We start from the raw sequence: 24,216 nt of genomic DNA, 5'->3' as shown, positions 1-24,216 counted from the left end.
TGCTGAGCAGGGACAGGATTGGACCCAGCTCTAATGCTGCTCACAGCGAACTGACCTGTTGACACTCATTGCGTAGGCTCACACATGAAGAATAGTGTCTTGGGTTTGTTACCAGTGGGCACTCATGCAATTGTGTTCCCGCAATAGTCAAGCTTGTAGGGAACCAAAAACAACCTCAGCCTATAGCGCTGTCTGCATTGCATTGATAACCACATGAAGACCACAAGATTTGAAACACTGGAATCATAATGTTTGAAAGCCTTAGAGACTAGAACCTTAAATTATTAATGTTACACTACAACAACAACTTGTATTTATATCGTGCTTTTAACGTAATAAAATGTCCCAAGGCGCTTCACAGAAGTATTATAAGACAGAAATTTGATGTCGAACCACATAAGGAGAAATTAGGGCAGGTGATCAAAAGCCTGGTTAAAGAGGTAGGTTTTAAGGAGCATCTAAAGGAGGAAAGAAAGGTAGAGAGGCAGAGAGGTTTAGGCAGGGAATTCCAAAGCTTGGGGCCCAGGCAACAGAAGGCACGGCCACCAATGGTTGAGTGATTATAATCAGGGATGCTCAAAGGGCAGAATTAGAGGAGTGTGGACATCTCGGGGGCTTGTGGGGCTGAAAGAGATTACAGAGATAGGGAGGGGCGAGGCCATAGAGGGATTTGAAAACAAGGATAAGAATTTTGAAATCGAGGTGTTGTTTAACTGGGAGCCAATGTAGGTCAGCGAGCAACAGGGAGTGAAGGGTGAACAGGACTTGGTGCGAGTTAGGACACGGGTAGCCAAGTTTTGGAGGAACTCAAGTTTACATAGGGTAGAATGTGGGAGGCCAGCCAGGAATACGTTGGAATAGTCAAGTCTAGAGATAACAAAAGCATGGATGAGGGTTTCAGCAGCGGATGAGCTGAGGCAGGGGCGGAGACGGGCAATTTTACGGAGTTGGAAATAGGCGGTTTTAGTTGTGCTGCGGATGTGGTCGGAAGCTCATTTCAGGGTCAAATATGACACCAAGGTTGCCAACAGTGTGGTTCAGCCTCAGACAGAAGTTGGGGAGAGGGATGGAGTCAGTGGCTAGGGAAGGAAGGTTATGCGGGGATCGAAGACAATGGCTTCGGTCTTCCCAATATTTAATTGGAGAAATTTCTGCTCATTTAGAACTAGACACATATTACATTGGGTTCTGAATTCTTGACTTTAGTACCTTTGTAGTGTTGCCAGAAGAGATAGGATATGAGATCACTTTCAATATTTGCTGTGTGTAGTTAATATTGAATCACAAACCTAAATAACCTTACAGTGTAACTTGATCTAAGGGAATTTTGTTTCTACTGCGTTTGAAGCGCCCATAAAACTCAACAGGTTTCTTGCTCAGAGACCAGAAGGTTTTAACTCTTTGGTATACTTTTTTAGACATTGCTGCTGATGTGGGTATAAAAATAGTTAGAAACGAGGGTGATTTGTTTCAAGAAAATTGAGAAAATCTATTAAAATTACAAATTTAACCAGGTTTAATATCTTTTTTGATAAATTGCAAATTCAGACTCAAAGTCAGTGTCAAGGATTATAACTTGCTCAGGTTCAGACAAGTTATATAGTGTAATCCTGTTCTTTCATCTTTGAAGGGAGGTGAGACAATGAAATCTGGCTAAGATGATCGCAAATAACACCTTTTCAGTACTAGTACTTAACTGGTCAAGGCAATACTGCTTCACATTATATCCTGAGTATTAAAAGATGGAAATATAGGTTCTGTTTTAAAATCATTTGCATGTATTTTTCACTGTGTTGAAATTATTTTAATCCCTGTGCCATGATTGATGTCCGCTTTCTGTATTGGTATGTTAATGACAATGTTCCCTCGCATGCGTTTCTTGGGTGAAAAACCTGCCCCTAACAACTGATCTTCCCGTGGGCATTTTTTTTTAAAAATCAGGCAGCGCTCCTGACTTTGTCAGCAGGAATATACCTAGGTTAACTTGTAGCGCCCGCTCCCAGAAGTGCTGCACTCATTCAGTTGGAATCTATCTTCAGAGCCCCCAACACTGCAGATCAATGACTGGAGCAGAAGAGCCCATTGTGGGAGTGGGAGCTACATGTTAATCCAGTGCACCCCTACTGGCAAAGCCAGGAACACTGACTGCTTTAAAAAGAATTCCCATGGACCCAGCTGCTTATCACTTGTTTCTACTAGTGGGGTGGGAGGAGGCTTGTGTGGAACATAAACACTGGCAGACCAGTTGGGGGAAAATGGCCTGTTTCTGTGCTGTGCAGTTTATGTAATTCTATTGGGAGGGAATCAAAATGCTGGGCTGGTATACACACCCAGAGGTTGGACACTTCTGACTTAGGCAATGGTTTAAGAATTTTGTTACTCTATTACACCTGAAAGTCCTGCCTTTTTGCTGTTATTTACCAGCTTATGTCAGTAGTTTCTGTCAAGATACCGTTGATTATGCTTTTCCTTCTGCCCTTTATTAAAAAGACAAGTCAAGGTTGAAAGTTAAGCAGGATCTTTATTTTGATAAGATACAAAAAGCCAACAAACTGCAGACGATTACATTTCCCATTGCAACTGGAGATGATCGGTCATGGTAATTGAAGGTGGATGTGGCTTCAGTTAGTTGATGCGGACTTCATTCTCAGACACCACTTTACCGTCAACCATTTTCTGAGTAGTTACTGTAGTCTTCTTGATAGATTGTGTAACACCTGTTCCTGCAAATAAATGAAATTGTGAGCAGATACACACACACACAAAGCCTGGCATGCAATAGATTTTGGGCCTCACTGCCTGGGTGGTAATCTGCCTGGGTGGATCGCATGTCCTTTGTCGAACCCCCCCCCCCAGATTCTCATCCCATTCATTTCAATGGAAGGTAAATCAGGTGGGTTCCGTAAGGGGCCGATTACCACCCCGGCGGAGCAATGAAAATCTATCCCATGGCCTTTATAGTAAGAATACACACACGTTTACTGAAAGCAATTGAAATTGGTCTTACCTGAAGTGGACTCAACAAGTGCGCTGCAAAAACAAGGGGAAAAAATGTCAGACATAATTCAATCAGCCCACAACAATTATACATATGTAACCAAGATGGCAGGTGGGGGGAATTGGTTACCATTTTGCCATGGTGGTAACAAGCTTTACTTTTTCTACACTTTTAACTGATGCTAAGTGTAACCCCTACTTACCTGATGGCCTCTCCATCTAGCAGATGTCTATATGTTGCTATCTCAGCCTCGAGCTTCATCTTTATGTTCAGTAGAGCTTCATAGTCTCTGGCATGGGCCTGCAATTCAGTGTGGATCTGAAACAAATCTGCCTCCAGCTTGACGACCAGGCCATTTATTTGCTGCAGCTCCATGTCATACCTCAGTTCTGTATCTCGCAGAGTGCCTTCCAGTGAGTTTTTCTAGAACAAAAAAAAAGAATGCATCCAACAATACATCTTGGTGAATTTGAAGCTGATGAATATATGACCACTGAACGAAATATTTGACAATATTGCATTGAGTGTCTGATTTTAGGCTTTGGTTCAGTGATACTTGTTCAGAATGTAGGTCTGTTCTATCAAGGTTATCAAAAGCACATGCCATAAGATTGAATTAAATATCTTGGGAATACTCACCATGCTTAGAAGACTCTCTAGCTCAACCTCCAGAGACTGCATCTGGCGACGCAGTTCAGTGACTTGCACCTTTGCACCTTGCAGTGCATCAGTATTATGGTCAAATTCAACTTTATAGGTCTCCATCTGCAATTAGAAGAAATATAATGAAGAGCCAGTACCTTTCACAAACATTACCAGTTTCTAATATTGTGAGGTAACTTAGGAATCAAACGACTCTGTGTAGGTCTTTGTGCTTACAATGTGCACTTTGTGATCTCAGTGAAAGCATTATGTGAAATAACATTTCATTCACCTGGGACTTGTACCAGTTCTCTGCATCATCTTTGTTTTTCTGTGCCACTTGTTCACATTGCTCCCTGATCTCAGCAATGATCTTAGTCAGATCTGGACCGCGAGGAGAATCCACTTCAACCTGCACACTAGAGTCGCTGATCTGGGAGCGGAGAGCTTGGACCTCCTGTGGGAAAAAACACACATTTTCATTCCATCTTTACCAAACTGTCCATACCCTGCTTTATGTCTAGAATACAAGCAAAGGATGGGAGCGTCAAAATGCAGCTGGTAAAATACATAGAAGTACACATCATACTTTAAATAGCCCATTTTCTCTACAGTACCCCTTTACACATTATACTTCAATAACCCATCTCCTGTACACTACCCACTTGCGCATCATACTTTAATAGACAATTTCCTGTAACCCATCTCCTGTACAGTGCCCCATTATTCCTGTTATTTCCCACAAAGAAATAACTTTTAAACCAGCAATGGCTTTCCCCACTAGTACTTTGCAACCTCTCTCTAGTACTATGCCCCCTACAGTATCCTATAGACCTCTCTAATGCTATGCTCCCTACAGACCTCTCTCTAATACTATGCCCCCTACAGTATCCTTTGGATGGTTAGGTGTTTTAGTCCACCACATTTTCCAGAACCCACACCCTGCTTTTGAAATCAGACTTCATTATCCTGAGAGTTCCCTGCCAAAAAGCCGCTGCTGTGTGCAACTTACATTGTCGTGGTTCTTTCTGATGTAGATGAGCTCCTCTTTCAGAGACTCGATCTCGCTCTCCAGGTGGAGGCGGCCAATGTTGGTGTCGTCAATGACTTTGCGCAGTCCGTTGATGTCACTCTCCACAGACTGCCTGATGCTCAGCTCAGACTCCCACCTAGCGAGGAAAGACAACCCGTTAAATGAACTCAAACTTCCAGACTTAACCCCACCCCTCCCTCCAACACCTCAGTGCGGCTGGTTCGTTCACCTCATTGAGACAATGGGGTATTGTATAACAGGATATGTGCAACGGTAAACTCATCAGTTACTGCATATAAATGAAAGTCTGTCTTGCTTTTCCTTCCATGTGTATGAGAGAGAGAGGAAACACTCACTTCACTCTAAAGTCGTCAGCAGCCAGTCGAGCATTATCGATCTGAAGTATCAAACGAGCGTTATCTACGGTCATATCAAAGACCTAGAGATTTAAAAAAAAAAAAGAGATATATGTATATTAAAATGATTAGCAATCCATAAGTTCCCCATCCAACCTTCCTTGCAAATGATTACGGGCTTTGAAATGACTGGCGCGGGAAGGATTAATCCCTGTCTGCAAGAATATCCCTGCGCTCCTGCGATAGCGGAGGGGTCAGACCCCTCCAACAATGAACCGTCCTTCCGCTGGTGGCCAGCTCGGAGGGCATGTGCCAGGAGAGAGAGCCCCCCGCCGCCAACCACCCAGCCCACACCGCCCTTAATGGGTTGACTGAGCCGCGAGAACTTGTACCTCTTTGCGAAGATCATTCAGCGGCTTCTCGTAGACGCCCCAGTCACGGACGCTGGGTCCCCTGGCGTCCAGGTGCTCCTTGATCTGCAGCTCGAGTTTGGTGTTGGCGCCCTCCAGGTTGCGCACCTTCTCCAGGTAGCTGGCCAGGCGGTCGTTCAGGTCCTGCATGGTCTCCTTCTCGTTGGACGTGCCCCCGAGCCCCACGGCGCCCCCGCCCAAGCCGCCGGGCCGGGCGAAGTTGGCGGAGACCCGGCTCACAGCCACCCTCTGGCCGAAGCCGCTGAAGCTGCTGGCGCTGGACTGCAGAGGCATGGATCTCCGCATGGCCTGGTTGTACACGGGGCCGCCATAGGAGGACATGGAGGAGTAGCTTCTCATCGTCATGCTGGCGGCTGTGTGTGTTGTGTGGGGGGGTGAGATACAGGGAAGGCTTCAAGCAGCTCACCACAGATCAATAAACACGTCGCGGAAAGTTTATAAACATTTATCCCCTCCGGCTATCGCTGATTGGCCGAGAGCTGCAGCCAATAGCCGGGGCAATTGGACACTGACTCCATTTCTGTCCAATGGGAGCGCCGGGGATTGGTATATACCACACAGCGACTAACGGGAGCGCAGTAGCCTCGGGCAAAAGCACTAGGTAACGGCTTTTGGTTCATTCTGACCCACCACTATCACTCCAATTCATCAAAAGTACCAAACTTTGGGTTTCCCCCCCACCTCATCGAAGAAGTTCGAACAGTTTGAGTGCAGAATGTCCAGCCGTAGCTCGTACCGTGTCGGCTCCCGAACCAAGCAGTTCAGCAGCCAGTCTTACACCCCTAGTTCGGCAATACACCGGGCCATCAGCGCCCGTCCGGCCGGCTTTCTGGGCTCAGTGTCCGGCCAGCGGCTGGGTGCCATGCCCGTGGGCAAGGTGTCCCTGGAGATGCCCCGCTTCGAGGATGGCCAGGTATTCCAGGAGCTCCGCATCCGAGAGAAAGATCAGATCAAAGGATTGAATAACCAATTCGCCTCTTTCATCGATAAGGTAAGCCAAAAATATATTTAAAAAATGGTAAACAGATATTCAACTCCAAAGTAAAGTGTGGTTAAACTAACTGGATAAGTATCAAACACAGCTTGGAACTAACTGATCAAGCGTTATTTTAAACTGCAACATTATTCAAGTATTAGATGTGTTCTATTAGCCCGCAAGCTCAAATTTAAACGGGTTACATTTGATCCATTTCTTGTATATAAATGTAAACTGGAGATCTGTAAAACGAGCTAGCCTGGGGCGAATGCACTTTGCATTGAACCATAACAGTCCCAGCAGTCTCTTGTCGGCGACTTTGAAGGTGCAGCTAGTTAGAATCCGCAAGTTGGAATTAAAAAGCAAGTACTATTGGGCACTACATTTTAGTCCGATTATTTCATGTAATTCTCCTTTCCAAACTGCCCGTTATCTTGCAAAATTTAACTCTTCCGATTTCGAGATGAGGGTGAAATGAATATAATAAAGAGGGGAACAATTTTCTTGCCTGCGGGCTGGGATTCTGGGGCTGTGAGATCCAGTCCTTGTGACATATAATCCATTTTAGTTCGGCTATTTCACCTTTTTATCTATTAACGTTCGGATCTTGAGGACTTTTTTTTTTAAAAAGAAAACCAGTTTCATTCCCCGAGTAACATTTGAAATCCCTTGTTAAATGACACTACTTTTATTCTCCTTTCTGAATCGGGGCTTTTAACAGAATCTCCTGTTTGACATTTAAATGTGCGGTTCGCGTATCATTTATATGTAGTTTGTGATGAAGTATATTACTTGTTCTGCATTGCCACTGACATAGGGATATGGAGAACTATTCTGTGATCTTTTACTCTACTAAATCTACAATGCAAACTAGTGCATTAAAAAAATAAAACATTAATATTTTGGAATCCCGGGATGGCGGGACTGACCTATCAAGAAAAACTGGATCAACTGGGCTTGTATTCACTGGAGTTCAGAAGAATGAGGGGACTCATAGAAACATTTAAAATTCTGACGGGTTTAGACAGGTTAGATGCAGGACGAATGTTCCCAATGTTGGAAGTCCAGAACCAGAGGTCACAGTCTAAGGATAAGGGGTAAACCATTTAGGACCGAGATGCGGAGGAACTTCTTCACCCAGAGAGTGGTGAACCTGTGGAATTCTCTACCACAGAAAGTTGTTGAGGCCAATTCACTAACTATATTCAAAAAGGAGTTAGATGAGGTCCTTACTACTAGGGGGATCAAGGGGTATGGCGAGAAAGCAGGAATGGGGTACTGAAGTTGAATGTTCAGCCATGAACTCATTGAATGGCGGTGCAGGCTAGAAGGGCCGAATGGCCTACTCCTGCACCTATTTTCTATGTTTCTGTTTCTATGAATCCGTTTTATTTTAAGGAACAAAAGTTCCCGTGGAGGTTTAAAAACCTATGCGGTGACTATGCAGTTCTAACCCCAGGTGTATTTGGAACAGAGGAGGCTGAGGGGAGACCTTTATTGAGGTGTATAAAATTGAGTGGATAGGAAAGACCTGTTTCCCTTGGCAGAGGGGTCCACAACCAGGGGGTATAGATTTAAAGTAATTGGGGGAGGTTTAGAGGGGGATTTGAGTGGAAATTTCTTCACCCAGAGGGTGGTGGGGGTCTGGAACTCACTACCTGAAAGGGTGGTAGAGGCAGAAACCCTCACCACATTTAAAAAGTACCTTGAAGTGCCGTAACCTACAGGGCTACGAACCAAGAGCTGGAAAGTGGGATTAGGCTGGATAGTTCTTGGTCGACTGGCGCGGACACGATGGGCTGAATTGGCCTCCTTCCGTGCTGTAAATTTCTATGATTTTGCTTGTGTTTCAGGTGCGGACACTGGAACAACGCAACAAGCAGTTGGAAATGCACTGGAGTCTGTTGCAGGAGAAAGGTGCGCGCATTTCCAACATTGACAACCTGTTCCAGGCTTATTCCAACAACCTCAAGCAGCAGATCGATGCCTTGGCTCAGGAGAAAATGCGCCTGGCCGCCGAACTGGACAGCATGCAGGCACTGGTGGAAGACTACAAGACAAAGTATGTGCAGAAGTGTTCAAAAGTGCCCACTGACCGAGAAATTATAGAGCGGTTGAAATTCCTCTGTCTGCTATTTTAGCAAAGATGCTAACTATTTCTTAAAATAAGTTTAACGCTTGTTTTAAAACCGGGGACAAGAGAATGTATGTTAACACACTTCTTGCCAATATCTCGCAGAGAGATTCCAAGGCTTGGGCACGCAATCTGTAGTGTAACTGCAGACTGAGGCGACTCCTGAGTGCAAATTGATTTCAGGGCCGTCACAGTCACACGATCACTGTCGTCAACACTGGGAATTTCATCAGGGGTTCTTCTGATTGGCCACTGGAACTGTGTCGGAAGATCGACGGAAATGCCGTTCAGGCGGCACAGCTGGGGTTTCTGCCGAAGTTCAAGTGGACAATCGTGGGGGCACCAACTTTCCCCACCCCCGCCGAGGAAATTCCCACTAAGTTCTAACCCTGCTAAAGAACCAATAGCTCTTTATTAACATAACGAAATTCACCAGCATTGGGATGCCTGTGAGCTGTGTCAGCCGTGGCTCAGTGGGTAGCACCCACACCTCTAACTCAAAGTTGTGGGTTCAAGTCCCACTCCAGAGACTTGAGCACGTAAATCTAGGCTGACACTGCAGTGCTGAGTCTTTCGGATGAGATGTTCAACCGAGGCCCCGTCTGCGCCCTCAGATTGATGTAAAAGATCACATGGCACTATTTCTAAGAGCAGGGGGAGTTCTCCCTATTGTCCTGGACAATATTTATTTATATCTCAACCGATATAATGGCCCTGAAATTCCGATGTCCTGGGCCCGTACTTCCTACGACCCGGGAAGGCATCGGAAAACCGGCTTGACAGATCTCGCGCATATCGGGAGGGAGGACACTTTCAGGGCAAAATTTCCGATATTTACGAATATCTTGCCCTGCAAATGTCCTTTAAAATCTTGCACCTGAAAAAGCAGGCGTATAGCCTACTTTTACAGGTGCAAGTGTTTAAAAATACATAACCATTTAAAAATAAAGTTATAAAAGCACATCTTTTTTTAAAAACCCTTTCCACTATGGTAAGTTTATTTTAAGGCTTAATTAAAAAAACTTATCTAAAAAAAATATATATTCCTGACTTTTTTTTTAAGAACTTTAATTTAAATGAATGTTAAATATGTAGTTTATTTTCAATTTTTTTTATTGTGTTTGGGGGGGGTTCTCATTCATAGGAATAGGAGTTCCAGACTTATGGAACTCCTATTAGTATGAAAGAGAAAATATACTAACCTGATTGGCTGCTGTCTCCAGCTCCCGGCCTGCGCACGTCCTCACGTGCATGTGCTGTCACGAGAGGCCTCAGGCTTGGAAGTTCCAATGGGCTCAGCAGCAACAGGTAAGTGTGCATCTTTTTTCCCCTATTTCACTCATTTGCCAGCAGGAAGACCTCCATTGGAATTTCAGGCCCATTATCTGGTTATTATCTCATTGCTGTTTGTGGGAGCTTGCTGTGTGCAAATTAACTGCTGTGTTTCCCACATTACAACAATGACTACACTTTTTTTAAAAAAGTACTTAATTGGCTGTAAAGCGCTTTGCGACGCATTGAGGTTGTGAAAGACGCTATAGAAATGCAAGTCTTTCTTCATGTATGCCTGGGACTTTCAGCTGCACAATCTTCCGACCCTTCTGAGTGGTATTTGTCTTGGGCGATCGCAAATCGGCAACCCCTTTTGCACTCTGCACCAATTTTATTTTCCGTTGAACTCTGAAAATGAGAATCTGGCGGCTTGCAATCCGGGCTCCCGATTTGCTATTATCAGCTTTGCACTTCTGCCCAAGACAGATTTATATGCCGTTGTGTAACTCCACAGTATTCGCCCTTGATACTCTGTGAACGGAACGAGCCTTTGGCTCGGTGGTAGTAGTCCCACCTCTGAGGCAGAGAGGGAAGGGTTCGAGCCCTGTTCCAGACAGTGAGTGGAGACTGGAATGTGGTCTCTTAATACTAGGTTGACGCCCAGCGGGGGGAGTGAAAACTGGCTCTGCGGTATTATTCCTGCGTCCAAGTCAGAAGGGTTAGGCGAAGGCTCCAGTAGCTCTAGTGAGCGGAGTCCAGATAAAGGGTCGGTGATGCTCTATAGCCTTGATTTCGCCCACCTAGAAGATATTTCAAAGATTAAAAATCACGAGGAAGGCAACAGAAAACCACCTCGGCTACTCTTCCTGAGTAAGTCGCCCAAACATCTTGTGTGTGACAATTGAATTAGGAACTGCCCTCTGGGCAGAACACTGCAAACAGTATTCTTATCACACTCAGTGTAAGAAAGTGCCTTTCATGACCTCGAAGTCCCAAAGTACTTCGTAGCCAATGAAGTACTTTTTTGAAGTGTAGTCACTGTTGTAATGTGGGAAATGTGGCAGCCAATTAATGCACAGCAAGGTCCCACAAACAGCAATATGATAATGACCAGATAATCTATTTTAATGATTGAGGGATAAATATTGGCCAGGACACTCCGCTAATCATCATCTTTGAAATAGTGCCGTGGGATCTTTTACGTCCACCTGAGAGCGCAGACAGGGCCTCGGTTTAACAATCATCCCAAAGACTGCACCGCCAACAATGCAGCACTCACTCAGCACTGCACTGAAGTGTCAACCTAGAGATAAATGGCCAGATAATCTGTTTGTGTCAGCCAGTGGCTCAGTGGGTAGCACCCTTGCCTCTGAGTCAGATGGTTGCGGGGTCAAGTCCTACTCCAGGGACTTGAGCACATAAATCTAGGCTGATACTCCAGTATTAAGGGAGCGCTGCACTGTCGGAGGTGTTGTCTTTTGAATGAGACGTTAAACTGAGGCCCCCTCAGGTGGATGTAAAAGATCCCATGGCACTATTTGCCTCTTCCCTTCCCTTCCTTGACTTCTCGGTCTCCATCTCTGGGAATAGGCTTTTGACCAGTATCCACTATAAGCCCACTGACTCCCACAGCTACCTGGACTACACTTCCTCCCACTCCACATCATGTAAGGACTCCATTCCATTCTCCCAGTTTCTCCGTCTCCGTTGCATCTGCTGATGACGACTCCACCTTTCACACTAGAGCCTCTGACATGTCTGTCTTTTTCCTCAACAGAGGATTTCCTTCTGCTGTGGTTAACATGGCCCTCGACCATATCCATTCTATTTCCTGCACCTCTGCTCTCACCCCTTCCCCTCCCTCTCAGAACCAGGACAGGGTTCCCCTTGTCCTCACCTTTCACTCCACTTTCAACGGATCATCCTCTGCCATTTCTGCCACCTCCAGCGTGATCCCACCACCAATCACATCTTCCCCTCGCCTCATCATTCCAAAGGGACTGCGCCCTCTGCGACGCACAGCACCTTCCTGTGCAAGCGCAGGAGATGCAACACCTGCCCCAAATACTCCTTCCAGGTGAAACAGTGATTTACTTGTACTACTTTCAATTTAGTATACTGTATTCGCTGCTCACGATGTGGTCTCCTCTACATTGGGGAGACCAAGCGTAGATTGCGTGATCGCTTTGTGGAACACCTCCGTTCAGTCCGCAAAGGTAACCCTGAGCTTCTGGTTGCCTGTCACTTTAATTCTCCACTCCATTCCCACTCTGACCTCTCCGTCCTCGGTCTCCTACACTGTTCCAATGAAGCTTGAGGAACAGCACCTCATCTTTCGTTTTGGCACTTTACAGGCTTCTGGACTCAACATAGAGTTCAACAATTTCAGAGCATAATTGCTGCCAATCCTTGGCTCCCCCCCCACCCCACCCCCCTCAGAGCCTGTTTTTCTTTTTTCTCTGTCTCTAATGGCAGCTAGTCATTATCCCACCATTAATGCCCTATCTTGACTAATGTGTTTCTAACTCCTGGCATTACCATTTTGAATTTGGGCCATCATCCCTTTTGTCTCATCTCCTGTCTTTCATCCTATCACAGACCTTCCCTTTTGTTCTTTCTTCCCCTCTCCCTTTCAGTGCTGGTTAAGAATCTGTTCTTTTTGAACACTCTCCAGTTCTGACGAAGGGTCATCGACCCAAAACATTAACTCCGCTTCCTCTCCACAGATGCTGCCCGTCCCGCTGAGTATTTCCAGCATTTTCTGTTTTTATTCCAGATTCCAGCATCTGCAGTATTTTGCTTTTGTATATAAATTGTTTGCCATGGTTAACTTTAATCCTTGTACAGTTAATTCCGTTAGATACAAGTCTGGGCTAGTTCACACGTTTGTTTCACTTGACATACTATTTCTCCTGACACATGATAGGATTCTACTGTTCTAACCAATTGATGAAAGAAAGAACTTGCATTTATATACCACCTTTCACATCCAAAGGATGTACCAAAGGGCTTCACTGCAAATTAAGTACTTTTTTGAAGTGTAGTCACTGTTGTCATGTAGGGAAATGCAGCAACTAATTTGCGCAACCAAACCTGTCTAATTCTACTATTAACCACCAATGGTTTGAAGGGCTGAGCGCCTCTCCATGGCTCAGATGCTTAAATACATTGTCCAGTGCAGATCGAAGCCATACAGACCAAGAGGTCCCCAGATTCAATCCTCAGATCTGTGATGAATTAGCTGACCTCCACCAGGATGGTGACTGTGATACTATGAAAAGCCTGGGCTAGGGAGGGGGGAAAAAAATCAGCCCAGGTTTCCAAACCTGATCTCCATAAAAACATAAGAAATAGGAGCAGGAGTAGGCCATACGGCCCCTCGAGCCTGCTCTGCCATTCAATAAGATCATGGCTGATCTGATCATGGACTCGGCTCCAATTCCCTGCCCACTGCCCATAACCCTTTATTCCCTTATCGCTCAAAAATCTGTCGATCTCCACCTTAAATATATTCAATGACCCAGCCTCCACAGCTCTGGGGCAGAGAATTCCACAGATTTACAACCCTCAGATGAAATTTCTCATCAGTTTTAAATGGGAGGCCCCTTATTCTGAGACATGTCCCCTCGTTGTAGATTCCCCTGAGTGGAAATATCCTCTCTGCATCCACCTTGTTGAGCCCCCTCATTATCTTATGTTTAGATAAGATCACCTCTCATTCTCTGAACTCCAATGAATGTAGGCCCAACCTACTCAACCCATCTTCATAAATCAACCCCCTCATCTCTGGAATCAACCTAGTGAACCGTCTCTGAACAGCTTCCAATGCAAGTAAATACGGAGACCAAAACTGGATGCAGTACTCCAGGTGTGGCCTCACCAATACCCTGAACAGTTGTAGCAGGACTTCTCTGCTTTTATACTCTATTCCCCTTGCAATAAAGGCCAACATTCCATTTGCCTTCCTGATTACTTGTACCTGCATACTCACTTTTTTGCGTTTCATGCACAAGGACCCCCTGGTCACTGTACTGCAGCACTTTGCAATTTTTCTCCATTTAAATTAAAATTTGCTTTTCTCTTTTTTTTTTTTTTTCTGCCAAAGTGAATAACCTCACATTTTCCCACATTATACTCCATCTGCCAAATATTTGCCCACTCACTTAGCTGGTCTATATCCCTTTGCAGATTGTTTGTGTCCTCCTCACAATTTGCTTTCCCACCCATCTTTGTATCATCTGAAAACTTGGCTACATTACACTCGGTCCCTTCATCCAAGTCATTAATATAGATAGTAAATAGCACCGATCCCTGCAGCACCCCACTAGTTACTGTTTGTCAACTGGAAAATGCCCCATTTATCCTGACTTTCTGTTTTATGTTAATTAGCCAATCCTCTATCCATGTTAATATATTACCCCCAACCCTGTGAACTTTTATCTTGTACAGTAACCTTTTATGTGGCACCTTATCAAATGCCTTCAGAAAATCCAAATACACCATATCTACTGGTTCCCTCTTATCCACCCTGCTCGTTACATCCTCAAAGAACTCCAGCAAATTTGTCAAACATGATTTCTCTTTCATAAAACCATGCTGACTCTGCATGATTGAATCATGCTTTTTCCAAATGTCCTGCTACTGCTTCCTTAATAATGGACTCCAGCATTTTCCCAACGACAGATGTTACACTAACTGGTCTATAGTTTCCTGCTTTTTGCCTGCCTCCTTTTTTAAATAGGGGTGTTAAATTTGTGGTTTTCCAATCTGCTGGGACACCTCCAGAATCCAGGGAATTTTGGTAGATTACAACCAATGCATCCACTATCTCCACAGCCACCCCTCAAGACCTTGGGATATAAGGCATCAGGTCCAGGGGACTTGTCCGCCTTTGGTCCAGGGGACTTGTCTGCCTTTAGTCCCATTATTTTACCGAGTACTACTTAATTAGTGATTGTATTAAGTTCCTCCCTACCTATAGCCCATTGATTATCCACTATTGGGATGTTTTTAGTATCTTCTACCGTGAAGACCCGATACAAAATATTTGTTCAACGTCTCTGCCATTTCCCTGTCCTCCATTATTAATTCCCCAGTCTCATCCTCCAGGGGACCAACATTTACTTAGCCACACTTTTTTTTTTTTCCTTTTTATGTACCTGTAGAATATATATATATAAATTTTTTTTTTTAAATTTCATGCCAGTTTACTTTCCTAATCGATCTTCCCTCTATCATTTTTTTAGTCATTCTTTGCTGGCTTTTAAAAGTTTCCCAATCCTCTGGCCTCCCACTAGTCTTGGCCACTTTGTATGCCCTTGTTTTCAATTTGATACCATCCCTTATTTCCTTAGTTAGCCACGGATGGTTATCCCTTCTCATACAGTCTTGCCTTCTCATTGGGATATGTTTTTGTTGCAAGTTATGAAATAGCTCCTTAAATGTCTACCACTGTTCATCAACCGTCCCATTCTTTAGTCTATTTTCCCAGTCCACTTTAGCCAACTCTGCCTTCATACCTTTAATCTCCTTTTATTTAAGCTTAGGACATTGGTTTGAGATCCAACATTCTCACCCTCCAACTGAATTTGAAATTCAACCATATTATGGTCACTCATTCATAGAGGATCCTTTACTACAAGATCATTTATTAATCCTGTCTCATTACACAGTACCAGATCTAAGGTAGCCTGCTCCCTGGTTGGTTCCACAACATACTGTCCAAGGAAACTATCCCGGATGAACTCTTCCTCAAGGCTACCCTGGCCAACTTGCTTTGTCCAATTAATATGAAGGTTAAAATCGCCCATGATTATTGCTGTTCCTTTATTACAAGCCTCCATTATTTCTTGATTTATACTCTGTCCAACAGTGTAGCTACTGTTTGGGGGCCTATAGACTATGCCTACCAGCAACTTTTCCCCCTTATTATTCCTTATCTCCACCCAAACTGACTCAACATTTTGATCTTCTGAGCCAATATTGTTTCTCACTAATGTACTGATCTCATCCTTTATTAACTGTGCTACCCCACCTCCTTTTCCTTTCTGTCTGTCCTTCTGAATTGTCAATACCCCTGGATATTTCGTTCCCAGTCCTGGCCACCTTGTAACCACACCTCCTGTAATGGCTATCAGATCATGCCCATTTGTATCTATTTGTGCCATCTAGTGAACACTCTGCTGGTTGGGCCGAATGACCTGTTTCCGTGTTGAAATTCTGTGTAACATTTTAGGACAAGTGTGCAGGTAAGGATGTCCAGGTGAGGGCAGGATTGAGCTTGGCTGTGGTGCTTTCCAGATCCAGTAATCTGCCCACACTCCCTGCCTAGGTTCAGAGGTGAAGAATGGCCACTTGGATGAGGTACAGGAGAGCAACTGATTGACCTGCACCCCAGCATGAGTTGGCAGAGAAGGCAGCAGTAGAGAGCTTTGTTTGACTTGTCAATTTGTTATTGAACTCTAAGAGAAACATATGGTGGGGGGGGGGGGGAAACTTGAGCCTAACCCTGTAATTCCTGTGCAGAAGACTTGAAGCATTTTTAAGCTTCTTGCAGATACTTTGCTGTTAATGAATTTGTTTGTCCTCCTTGCCCTCTGTCTCTGAAAGCAGTGACTTATGCTGGGAGTGCAGCTCTTATCTCTGGCACCTTCCCCGAATGGCCATTCTTCATACGTCAGCCTAGCTCGTGATATATTGACTGGCTATCTGCCTGGGGAAGGACATGAGTACTGTTTGATCCTATCCCTGCCCTTTATGTACACACGCACTCTACAACAGGAGCCATTGTATGCTAATCAGGTGGAGGAACTCTGGCTGATTTATTCCTGTTCCTTAGCCTAGGGGTCGCTGAGGCAAATTGCAACAGTCCTATTATCAGTTCTGCTGAGCACAGCTCACTCTCTCCATGGATAGGAATCAAACTCGGGATCTTCCTGCTCGGTTTTGGCCCAGTACCACACCACACAGTCCATAATCATTTTCTCTTTTTTAAAATTATAATTTCACTTAACATTACTTCCTGTATCAACACTCTTCAAAGAAGCTGGCAGAAATGAAAGTCTGTTTGAACAGTTCAGCTATATTTCAGCACATCTATCTATGCACCTGGACACCCTGAGAAACAGCTTTGAGATCTTTCCCCGTCAATGGGACACTAACCCAAACTGCAGGCAGAGCCATTTATCACTGAGTCATAGAAATTTACAGCACGGAAGGAAGCCATTCGGCCCATCGTGTTCGCTCTGGCCGACAAAGAGCTATCCAGCCTTATCCCACTTTACAGCTCTAGGTCCATAGCCCTGCAGGTTACAGCCCTTCAGGTGCACATCCAAGCACTTTTTAAATGTGGTGAGGGTTTCTGCCTCTACCACCCTTTCAGGCAGTGAGTTCCAGAACCCCACAACCCTCGGTGAAGAAATTTCCCCTCCAATCCCATCCTACCAATTACTTTAAATCTATGTCCCTGGTTGTTCACTCCTCTGCTGAAGGAAAAGGGTCATCCCTATCCACTCTATCTAGGCCCCTCTCAGCCCAGCATACTTCAGCATATCTGCAGCCAGTCCTGTTCGACCCAGTGGCAGACATCAAATACTTTCATTTTCACAGAGCACACCCGTTAATTGATTTGCATAAAAAGTTTGTTGCTATTTTAATGCACTTTAAACCCTCCTGTTTAAAACAAATGAGGGCCAACTTTAACTGGATCTTCACTGTGTAAACAGGATGGTTGTGGCCCAAAAATGCTGCCGGGTCACTTAATGCCACACATATGCTGGTGCTCCAGCTGCTGCCATCTTGGGTAGGGTCCTCAGATGGGCATCTGGAGTGCCTGCCTGTTTTGAACGGGGGAGGGGGGTGCTTGTAACTTGCAAATCGGGGCCCCGTGATGTACATCGGACTCTGATTGTAACGTTGAGGTGAAAATGGTCAGATCGTGTGTGGAGCAAGCTCTGCCCATTTGTCCCAGGCATTGAATGGCCAAACCAATAGTCCTTTAAAGGGAGAAGCAGCCGACTAAATGCTTGGTCAAAGCAGTGAGTTTTAAGGAGCGTCTTAAAGAAGGAGAGAAGTTTAGGGATCTCTGGTCAATCATAGCAGTCTTAATAGCTTCACCCCTCCTCCTCCTCCACTCCTGGGCCACATTTAAACAATGGTAACTGGCAGATGGCAATTCCCCTTTTTAAGGAAATAGAAATTTCCAAATCACTATCTCTACCCCCTCATAAAGGAGAGAATGTTAATCAATGTGATTTCCTGCACTCATTAACTGATTGTGTAGCTGACATCAGTTTAGCAGTTTTATATATGAAATGGTGGGTTTCCACAAATGATCAAAAGCAGATTTAAAGTTTAACTCTCCTTCCTACAAGGTAGGAGTTCTTTTCAATTTTCTCCCCTCCTGGCTCGAAGGCACTGACTTAGGCTGAGATATGATGCCACTGGTATCTCCAAGTGGCTCTTCATAGGCAAGTGAGTGTCCGCAATCTGTTTAACTATGGGATGGTGGAGCTCCTTTTGTCAAGTTCGAGCCTCGCCCTGTACTCGTCACATGTCCACATACATCTGCGTTCTGGCAGGAATAGTGACCAAGAGGGGGAACCTGGGAGCCAATGTAGGCCAGCAAGCACAGGGAGTGATGTGTGACGAGACTTGGTGCCAGTATAATTCCTTCCACTGCCCAGCTAAGGTTAGCTAATTTGTCACAGACCGAGGGTTGAAGGCAGGAGCTGGTCTGCATGGCTGAGTTTCAAAATGGGCAAGAGCTCTTTATTATGGCGTTTGCTAATTCTTGTCGACATAGGGACTAAGTATGTTCGAGTGAACAACCCCTCCCTAAACTTATCCCTTAGATCAATAATTTTAATGATTGCTTTTGTTGATGGAAAGAAAGAACTTGTATGATCTCAGGAAGTGGCAAAGTGCTTTACAATCAATTAATTACTTTGGAAGGCAGTTACTGTTTTATAGGCAAATTGCAGCCAATTTGTGTACAGCAAAGTTTCACAAAGACCATGAAATGAATGACCAGTTAATCTGTTTGCCCCTCCCTATCTCTCTCATCGCCTCCAGCCCCACAACCCTCTGATCTCTGCGCTCTTCTAATTCTGGCCTCTTGAGCAACCCTGATTTTAATCGCCCCACCATTGGTGGCCGTGCCTTCAGTTCTGGAATTGCCTCCCTAAACCTCTCTGCCTCTTTCCTCCTTTTTTAAGACGCTCCTGAAAACCTACCTCTTTTTAACTAAGCTTTTGGGTCATTGCCCCAATATCTCCTCAGGTGGCTTGGTGTCAAATTTTGTTTTGTAACACTCCTGTGAAGTGTCTCAGGACATTTTACTATGTTAAAGGCACTATATAAATGTTGTGATATTGATTGAAGGATAAGGACACTGGAGAGAACTCCCCTGCTCTTCCTTGAAACAGTGCAATGGGATTTTTTACATGCACCTGAGTGTGGATGGGAACTTGGTTTAATGTCTTTCTGAAAGACGGTACCTCCAACAGTGCAGCACGCCCTCCGTACTGTACTGAGGTGTCCGACTAGATTTTGTGCTCTAGTTTCTGGAGTGGGGCTTGCACCCACGACCTTCTGACTCGGAGGTGAGAGTGCTGCCCACTTAGCCACCATACATTTCTTGAAACCACACATGGGGTGCTACAGCCATGGACTGGTTGGCACCATTAACACTGAGCTGAACAACTGCATTAAAACTGTGCACAAATGAGTTTTACGTGAACACGTTAACCATTACACTACCAAAAGAATTCAAACCCCCAAGGCACTTAAACAAGCAGCACAGTGGGACTTGATGACAGTAAAATAAAGCACTACTGAAGTAGCCATGTAACTAGTGACTCTTGCTTAGTAGCCCAGTGTCACTCGATGTTTTTTCCATACCTCGCCAAGTACTGTTGTGTATTTCATATGCACAAGTCCTGGCATTTCAGCATGCCTTCCAAAAAGTTAACATTTTAGAACCCTGTGAATTCCAAAGTCTAAAGGGCTGATTCCAAAGGGCGAATAAGTTAGCTTTCTGCAGACTGTATTAATTTATCATTAACCGGCCCTGACACATACTCGTGGAAAGACATAGAGGGATTGACAGGGTAAGTGCTGAGGCTGTTTCCACCAGCTGGGGAGTCTGGAACTGGGGGTCACAGTCTCAGGATAAGGTGTTGACCATTTAGGACTGAGATGAGGAGAAATTTCTTCACTCAGAGTGGTGAATCTTTGGAATTCTCTACCGCAGAGGGCTGTGGATCTGAGTTGTTGAGTATATTCAAGACAGAGATTGATTGATTTTTGGACTATATGGGGATAGGGCAGGAAAGTGGAGCTAAGGTAAAAGATCAGCTATGATTTTACTGAATGGCGGAGCAGGCTTGAGTGGGCCGTATGGACTACTCGTGCTCTTATTTCTTATGAAATTAACTTCACTCGCAATCACGCAGGAACAGAGGTCCAAACTCACTCCCCCCACCTCCTTCTTCTGAAGGTGCTGCCCTGACTGGGACAGGGTTGTACAGACACTGGCCTCACCCAAGCAGTCATGTGTGAGTCCAGGCAGTGAGTGCTGGCTGCCTACTGCACCAAAAAGGGCATCAGTTTGTCCATCACATGCTTTCCAGCAGAGGTCAGGGGACAGTGATCAGGGCTGGTAACTGCTTTACTTTCAGTCCCCTGCCCCCTCCCTTGTCCTAGGGTGCCAAGGGCAATTGTTGAACCTCCAATAACTACCCCAGGTGAGATTAGCTAATTCAGCAGAAGCCAGCGATTGAAGCTGGGATCTTCCTGGTGCCACTGGGGAGCTGGTGTTCAAAGTTTTAAAAACTGACCCTTTCAATGTAGTGAACAAGCAGAGTGTGAAAAGTCCAGAGTTGAATGTTTACAATTTGCAGCATGGTTTAATAATCAAGGGGAAATTTGGTTGGATAGTGTGAGGGGTGCTAAAGGGTTTGCAGCCACGAGTGCTGACATTCGCACCGCTTGGCAACTTCAGTGTGCCGGTACCGGGGGCACTGAGGAGTATCGCCTGGGAGCGTAGCACCAGTGTGCAACGTCCCCGGTATCGACACGGAAGCAAACTTTGGTTTGCACGCACCCGTAGCCCCCCGCGGTAACACTGCCAGAGAAAGCTGGCGTGCAGAGCTGTCCCGGGGTGCTAAGGGAAGGAATGACTGCGTGAGGGAAGTGTCATTAATGTTAGAAAAAAACAAACACAAAAAACCCCACTCTTTTTTGCGGTGTAACTTTATTTGTGGTGAGTAATGTATAGAGAATGTTTTTTGTTGCAGGGAGGCCTCGCTTGGGTCGCTACAAAGCTGGCTCTTTAGTACAGGATATTCAGTTGCGCACTCGGCCTAGCGCCCTAAGAGAAGTGTGGAATATTTACTTTGGCGCTCCACTCCACTCTCTGGGCACAAAAACTGAATTCTGCTGTTCCCGTTGCAAAAAAATTTCCAGCGCTAAATTTAGCAGCCGCCTGATATTAGCGCCTTGGGAGCCCTCCAACACAATTTCTCGCCCTCAGAATTGACAATTTTAATACCAGCAATATACTATTATGAAAAATTGTATTGTGCAAGTTATGCAGAAAAATAGGAGCATAAAATACATTTATATCCCAAGGTGTTTGAGATTTATAACCTTTACTGCGTTACACCCTGAGCCATGTCATCTCCGAGTCTGTCATTTGTCTTCCTGTGGGTTTGAAGGCGTTTACTACAACAACAACTTGCATTTATATAGCGCCTTTAACAGCGTTCGAACGTCCCAGGACGCTTCATTAACCGACAGTTCTACACTGCAAACCTGCCCCTGCAAGGGGAAGTGAAAAATTGCATGGTGGAGGGTTATAACCCAGAGTGCGGGACACCAGTGAGGTTGGACAGAGTGGGGAACAAATTCGGAAGTCGTCGCTTGGATTTTAAGATCCTGAAACTGGGAAGAGCGTATTGCCCATCTGTGCACTCTATAAATGCACTTTCATAAGTGATGTTTAGACATGGTTGATGATGACTTCAGGTTTTAGTGAGAAATAATCTGCAGTTGATCATTTGGAAATTTGACATCCAGCTCTTCCCTGTAAATCATGTATTCAGACTTTTTTTTTGTATTTTTAAGGTATGAAGATGAAATCAACATGCGTACTGAGAGGGAGAACGAATTTGTAATGCTGAAGAAGGTGGGTTCATGCTCAGTGTGCGTGTACACTATCGCAGATGTATCCAATCCCCCCCCACCCCCCTTCCCAATCACTGTCTACAATGCTGCTGGGAACCTGCTGAAAACATTTAAACTGAACTAACCCCATAACATTCACTGGGATCAGCACCGAGCCTGTTGGCCAGGCACCTATCCTGCCATGCCACACTTGCACCAATGAAGAAAATCTAAGCTTGTACGTAAAGAATGGTCACTTTGCCAAGGTACTGTCAGTGTCTGGCGATCATGGAGTTGATACCCAATAAGGGTGAGCATCTTCAGCAGAGGTGGGGGTGGGGGATGGAAATTGGAGGAGGAAAAAGAAAAATAATGGAGATCATTCAAAATTCCTCCTGCTGCCCCCATGTAACTCGTGTACTTTATGCTTATCTCTTTCTTTGTCTTGTAGGATGTCGATGAAAGCTATCTCAACAAGGTGGACCTGGAGGTTAAACTGGAGAGCCTTACTGATGAAATCAATTTCCTGAAGGACATATTTGACGAGGTAATGAACAAGTTGTGTTGTGTAATGTAAGGACACTGAGTTGTCACGAAGAACTCTCCATTTTCAACAGGTGAGCGCGAGGCCCGACTTGGAGGGAGAGGAAGCTGCGATAAGGCTCTCTCCCTCTGCTAGGGGAACACGGGGGCCATACCACCATGTCTCGAGGCCGACGACCATCACATGGTGGTCCAGGGAATTGGCGGTAAGTGGGAGGTAAATCCTCTGGGGACCCGGTTCCTACCGCCCCCGCCCCCACTGCCATTTGTATGGTGGGCAGGCAAGGAGGGGCCAGTAACAGTCTTGGCAGGGACAGGAGGGAGGGAAAATCTCCGTCGGGACAATGAAGCCCATGACTGGCCCCTCAATCCGACTTTCCCCTCATTCTGCGCTGTGATTTCCACTCGCATCGCAGCTCCGTGAGGAAAGTCTGAAAATGCAAGCACTGCACAGTAGGTTAGTGAGCATTTGAAGGAGACAGCGAGGCCAAGGTTTTGGGTGGGACCCTTCCCCAAAAGACTTTCACCAGTCTCCGTTCTGTTGCTCACAGGCACTCCCAGGCTAGGTTTGTAGGCATTATCTGAACCCATTGACCAATGGTATCCCTCCAAGTATCCAGTATCTTTGTCTAATACACTGGTAAGGGTGTCTTAATACCATTGCAGTGAAGCTGCTTCCTATGCACTCCTACTATGGTTCCCATTCCCTCGTCACAGATGTTTTCACAATAACCGAGAAAAAGTAGTCCAACATGCAAAGTGAATGTTTTGTATGTATAAAATACTGGCACATGTGTGTGTGCTAAAATTCAGGTGAGCATGGCACAACGGAGTGCAATTCAATAGTACGAATAATAAATGTGGTTGTATGAAATCCCTGCTATTTTAATGGAGAAGTTGCCTCATATATTACAGTAAGCCTGTAGCAGTAGGACGAGACCAAGGTATGATTTGGTGATGAGGGTCAGACAGTAAGGGGCAAAGGGTCACCTCCTTGAGTCCAGTTTCCATCAAGGTCAGGATGTCGATGCAATTGTCCACAATAAGGCCATGGATGGCAACACCCTTGTTTGTGAGAACAGACATTCCTGGAGAGAAATGTGGAGCGGGCCTGTGATTGTTAAGCCACTGATGGCGTCCAAGGGGGCCGTGATGGGTGCAGTGAGTGGGATGACCAGGAGGTTGGTGAGATTAGCCCCAGTGGACGCACTGGGCGGGAAGGTCAGGTGAGCGAGGAGGATGAGCCAGTTGGGGTTGCTGCTTGTAAGAAGGCGGTGACCGTTGCCTTGATGGGTCCTTTTGGAGAATGCGGCGAGAAGCACAAGCGGGTAGCTGTGGGTTTCTCTAAGCAGAATTCAAGCTTGGAGAGTAGGAAGGCAAAGGAGTTGGGATCAGGGGGCGGCGAGATATTAAAGGTGGCATAACTGGCTAACGGGAAGGAGAAGAGAGCCCAAGAGGGGGGGAAAAAGGAAGATATTGGGCTCGAGTCTGGAGCAGCAGCCAAAATATGCAAGTGAATGGACACCGAGAAGTCAGGTTACGTAGGGCACACTACTGGAGGTTCTCTAGTGGAAACGAGCCAGCAGAGGTTGATTCCAGGGAAGGGCATTCATGCTGGGGAATTTGAGGATCAAGCCCTCCTAGGTCAGGTACAGCATATTTAGAT

General features: G+C 45.4%; 2 protein-coding genes across 2 annotated transcripts in view; one reads left to right on the top strand and one right to left on the bottom strand.

Moving 5' to 3' along the window:
• Window positions 1–2,501: 2,501 nt before the first annotated feature.
• On the bottom strand, window positions 2,502–5,886 carry krt18a.1 (keratin 18a, tandem duplicate 1). Its single transcript, XM_070869492.1, has 8 exons — window positions 5,422–5,886; window positions 5,030–5,112; window positions 4,653–4,809; window positions 3,933–4,097; window positions 3,638–3,763; window positions 3,201–3,421; window positions 3,008–3,030; window positions 2,502–2,723 (listed from the first exon to the last, which is right to left on the bottom strand). Exons 1-8 carry the CDS (start codon window positions 5,803–5,805, stop codon window positions 2,626–2,628), a joined length of 1,257 nt encoding a protein of 418 aa, XP_070725593.1. The 5' UTR covers window positions 5,806–5,886; the 3' UTR covers window positions 2,502–2,625.
• A 143-nt stretch (window positions 5,887–6,029) lies between these two features.
• Window positions 6,030–24,216, top strand: part of LOC139240939 (keratin, type II cytoskeletal 8-like) — a 32,455-nt gene continuing 14,268 nt past the window's right edge. The window contains exons 1-4 of the mRNA XM_070869491.1: window positions 6,030–6,451; window positions 8,290–8,498; window positions 21,969–22,029; window positions 22,459–22,554. Of these exons, the coding sequence (XP_070725592.1) occupies window positions 6,176–6,451; window positions 8,290–8,498; window positions 21,969–22,029; window positions 22,459–22,554 (642 nt within the window). The 5' untranslated portion in view covers window positions 6,030–6,175. The remainder of the gene's footprint in view (window positions 6,452–8,289; window positions 8,499–21,968; window positions 22,030–22,458; window positions 22,555–24,216) is intronic.

This window comes from Pristiophorus japonicus, chromosome X (assembly GCF_044704955.1).
Source record: "Pristiophorus japonicus isolate sPriJap1 chromosome X, sPriJap1.hap1, whole genome shotgun sequence".
Classification (NCBI taxonomy): domain Eukaryota; kingdom Metazoa; phylum Chordata; class Chondrichthyes; family Pristiophoridae; genus Pristiophorus; species Pristiophorus japonicus.
This window is presented reverse-complemented; position numbering and strand designations above follow the sequence as displayed.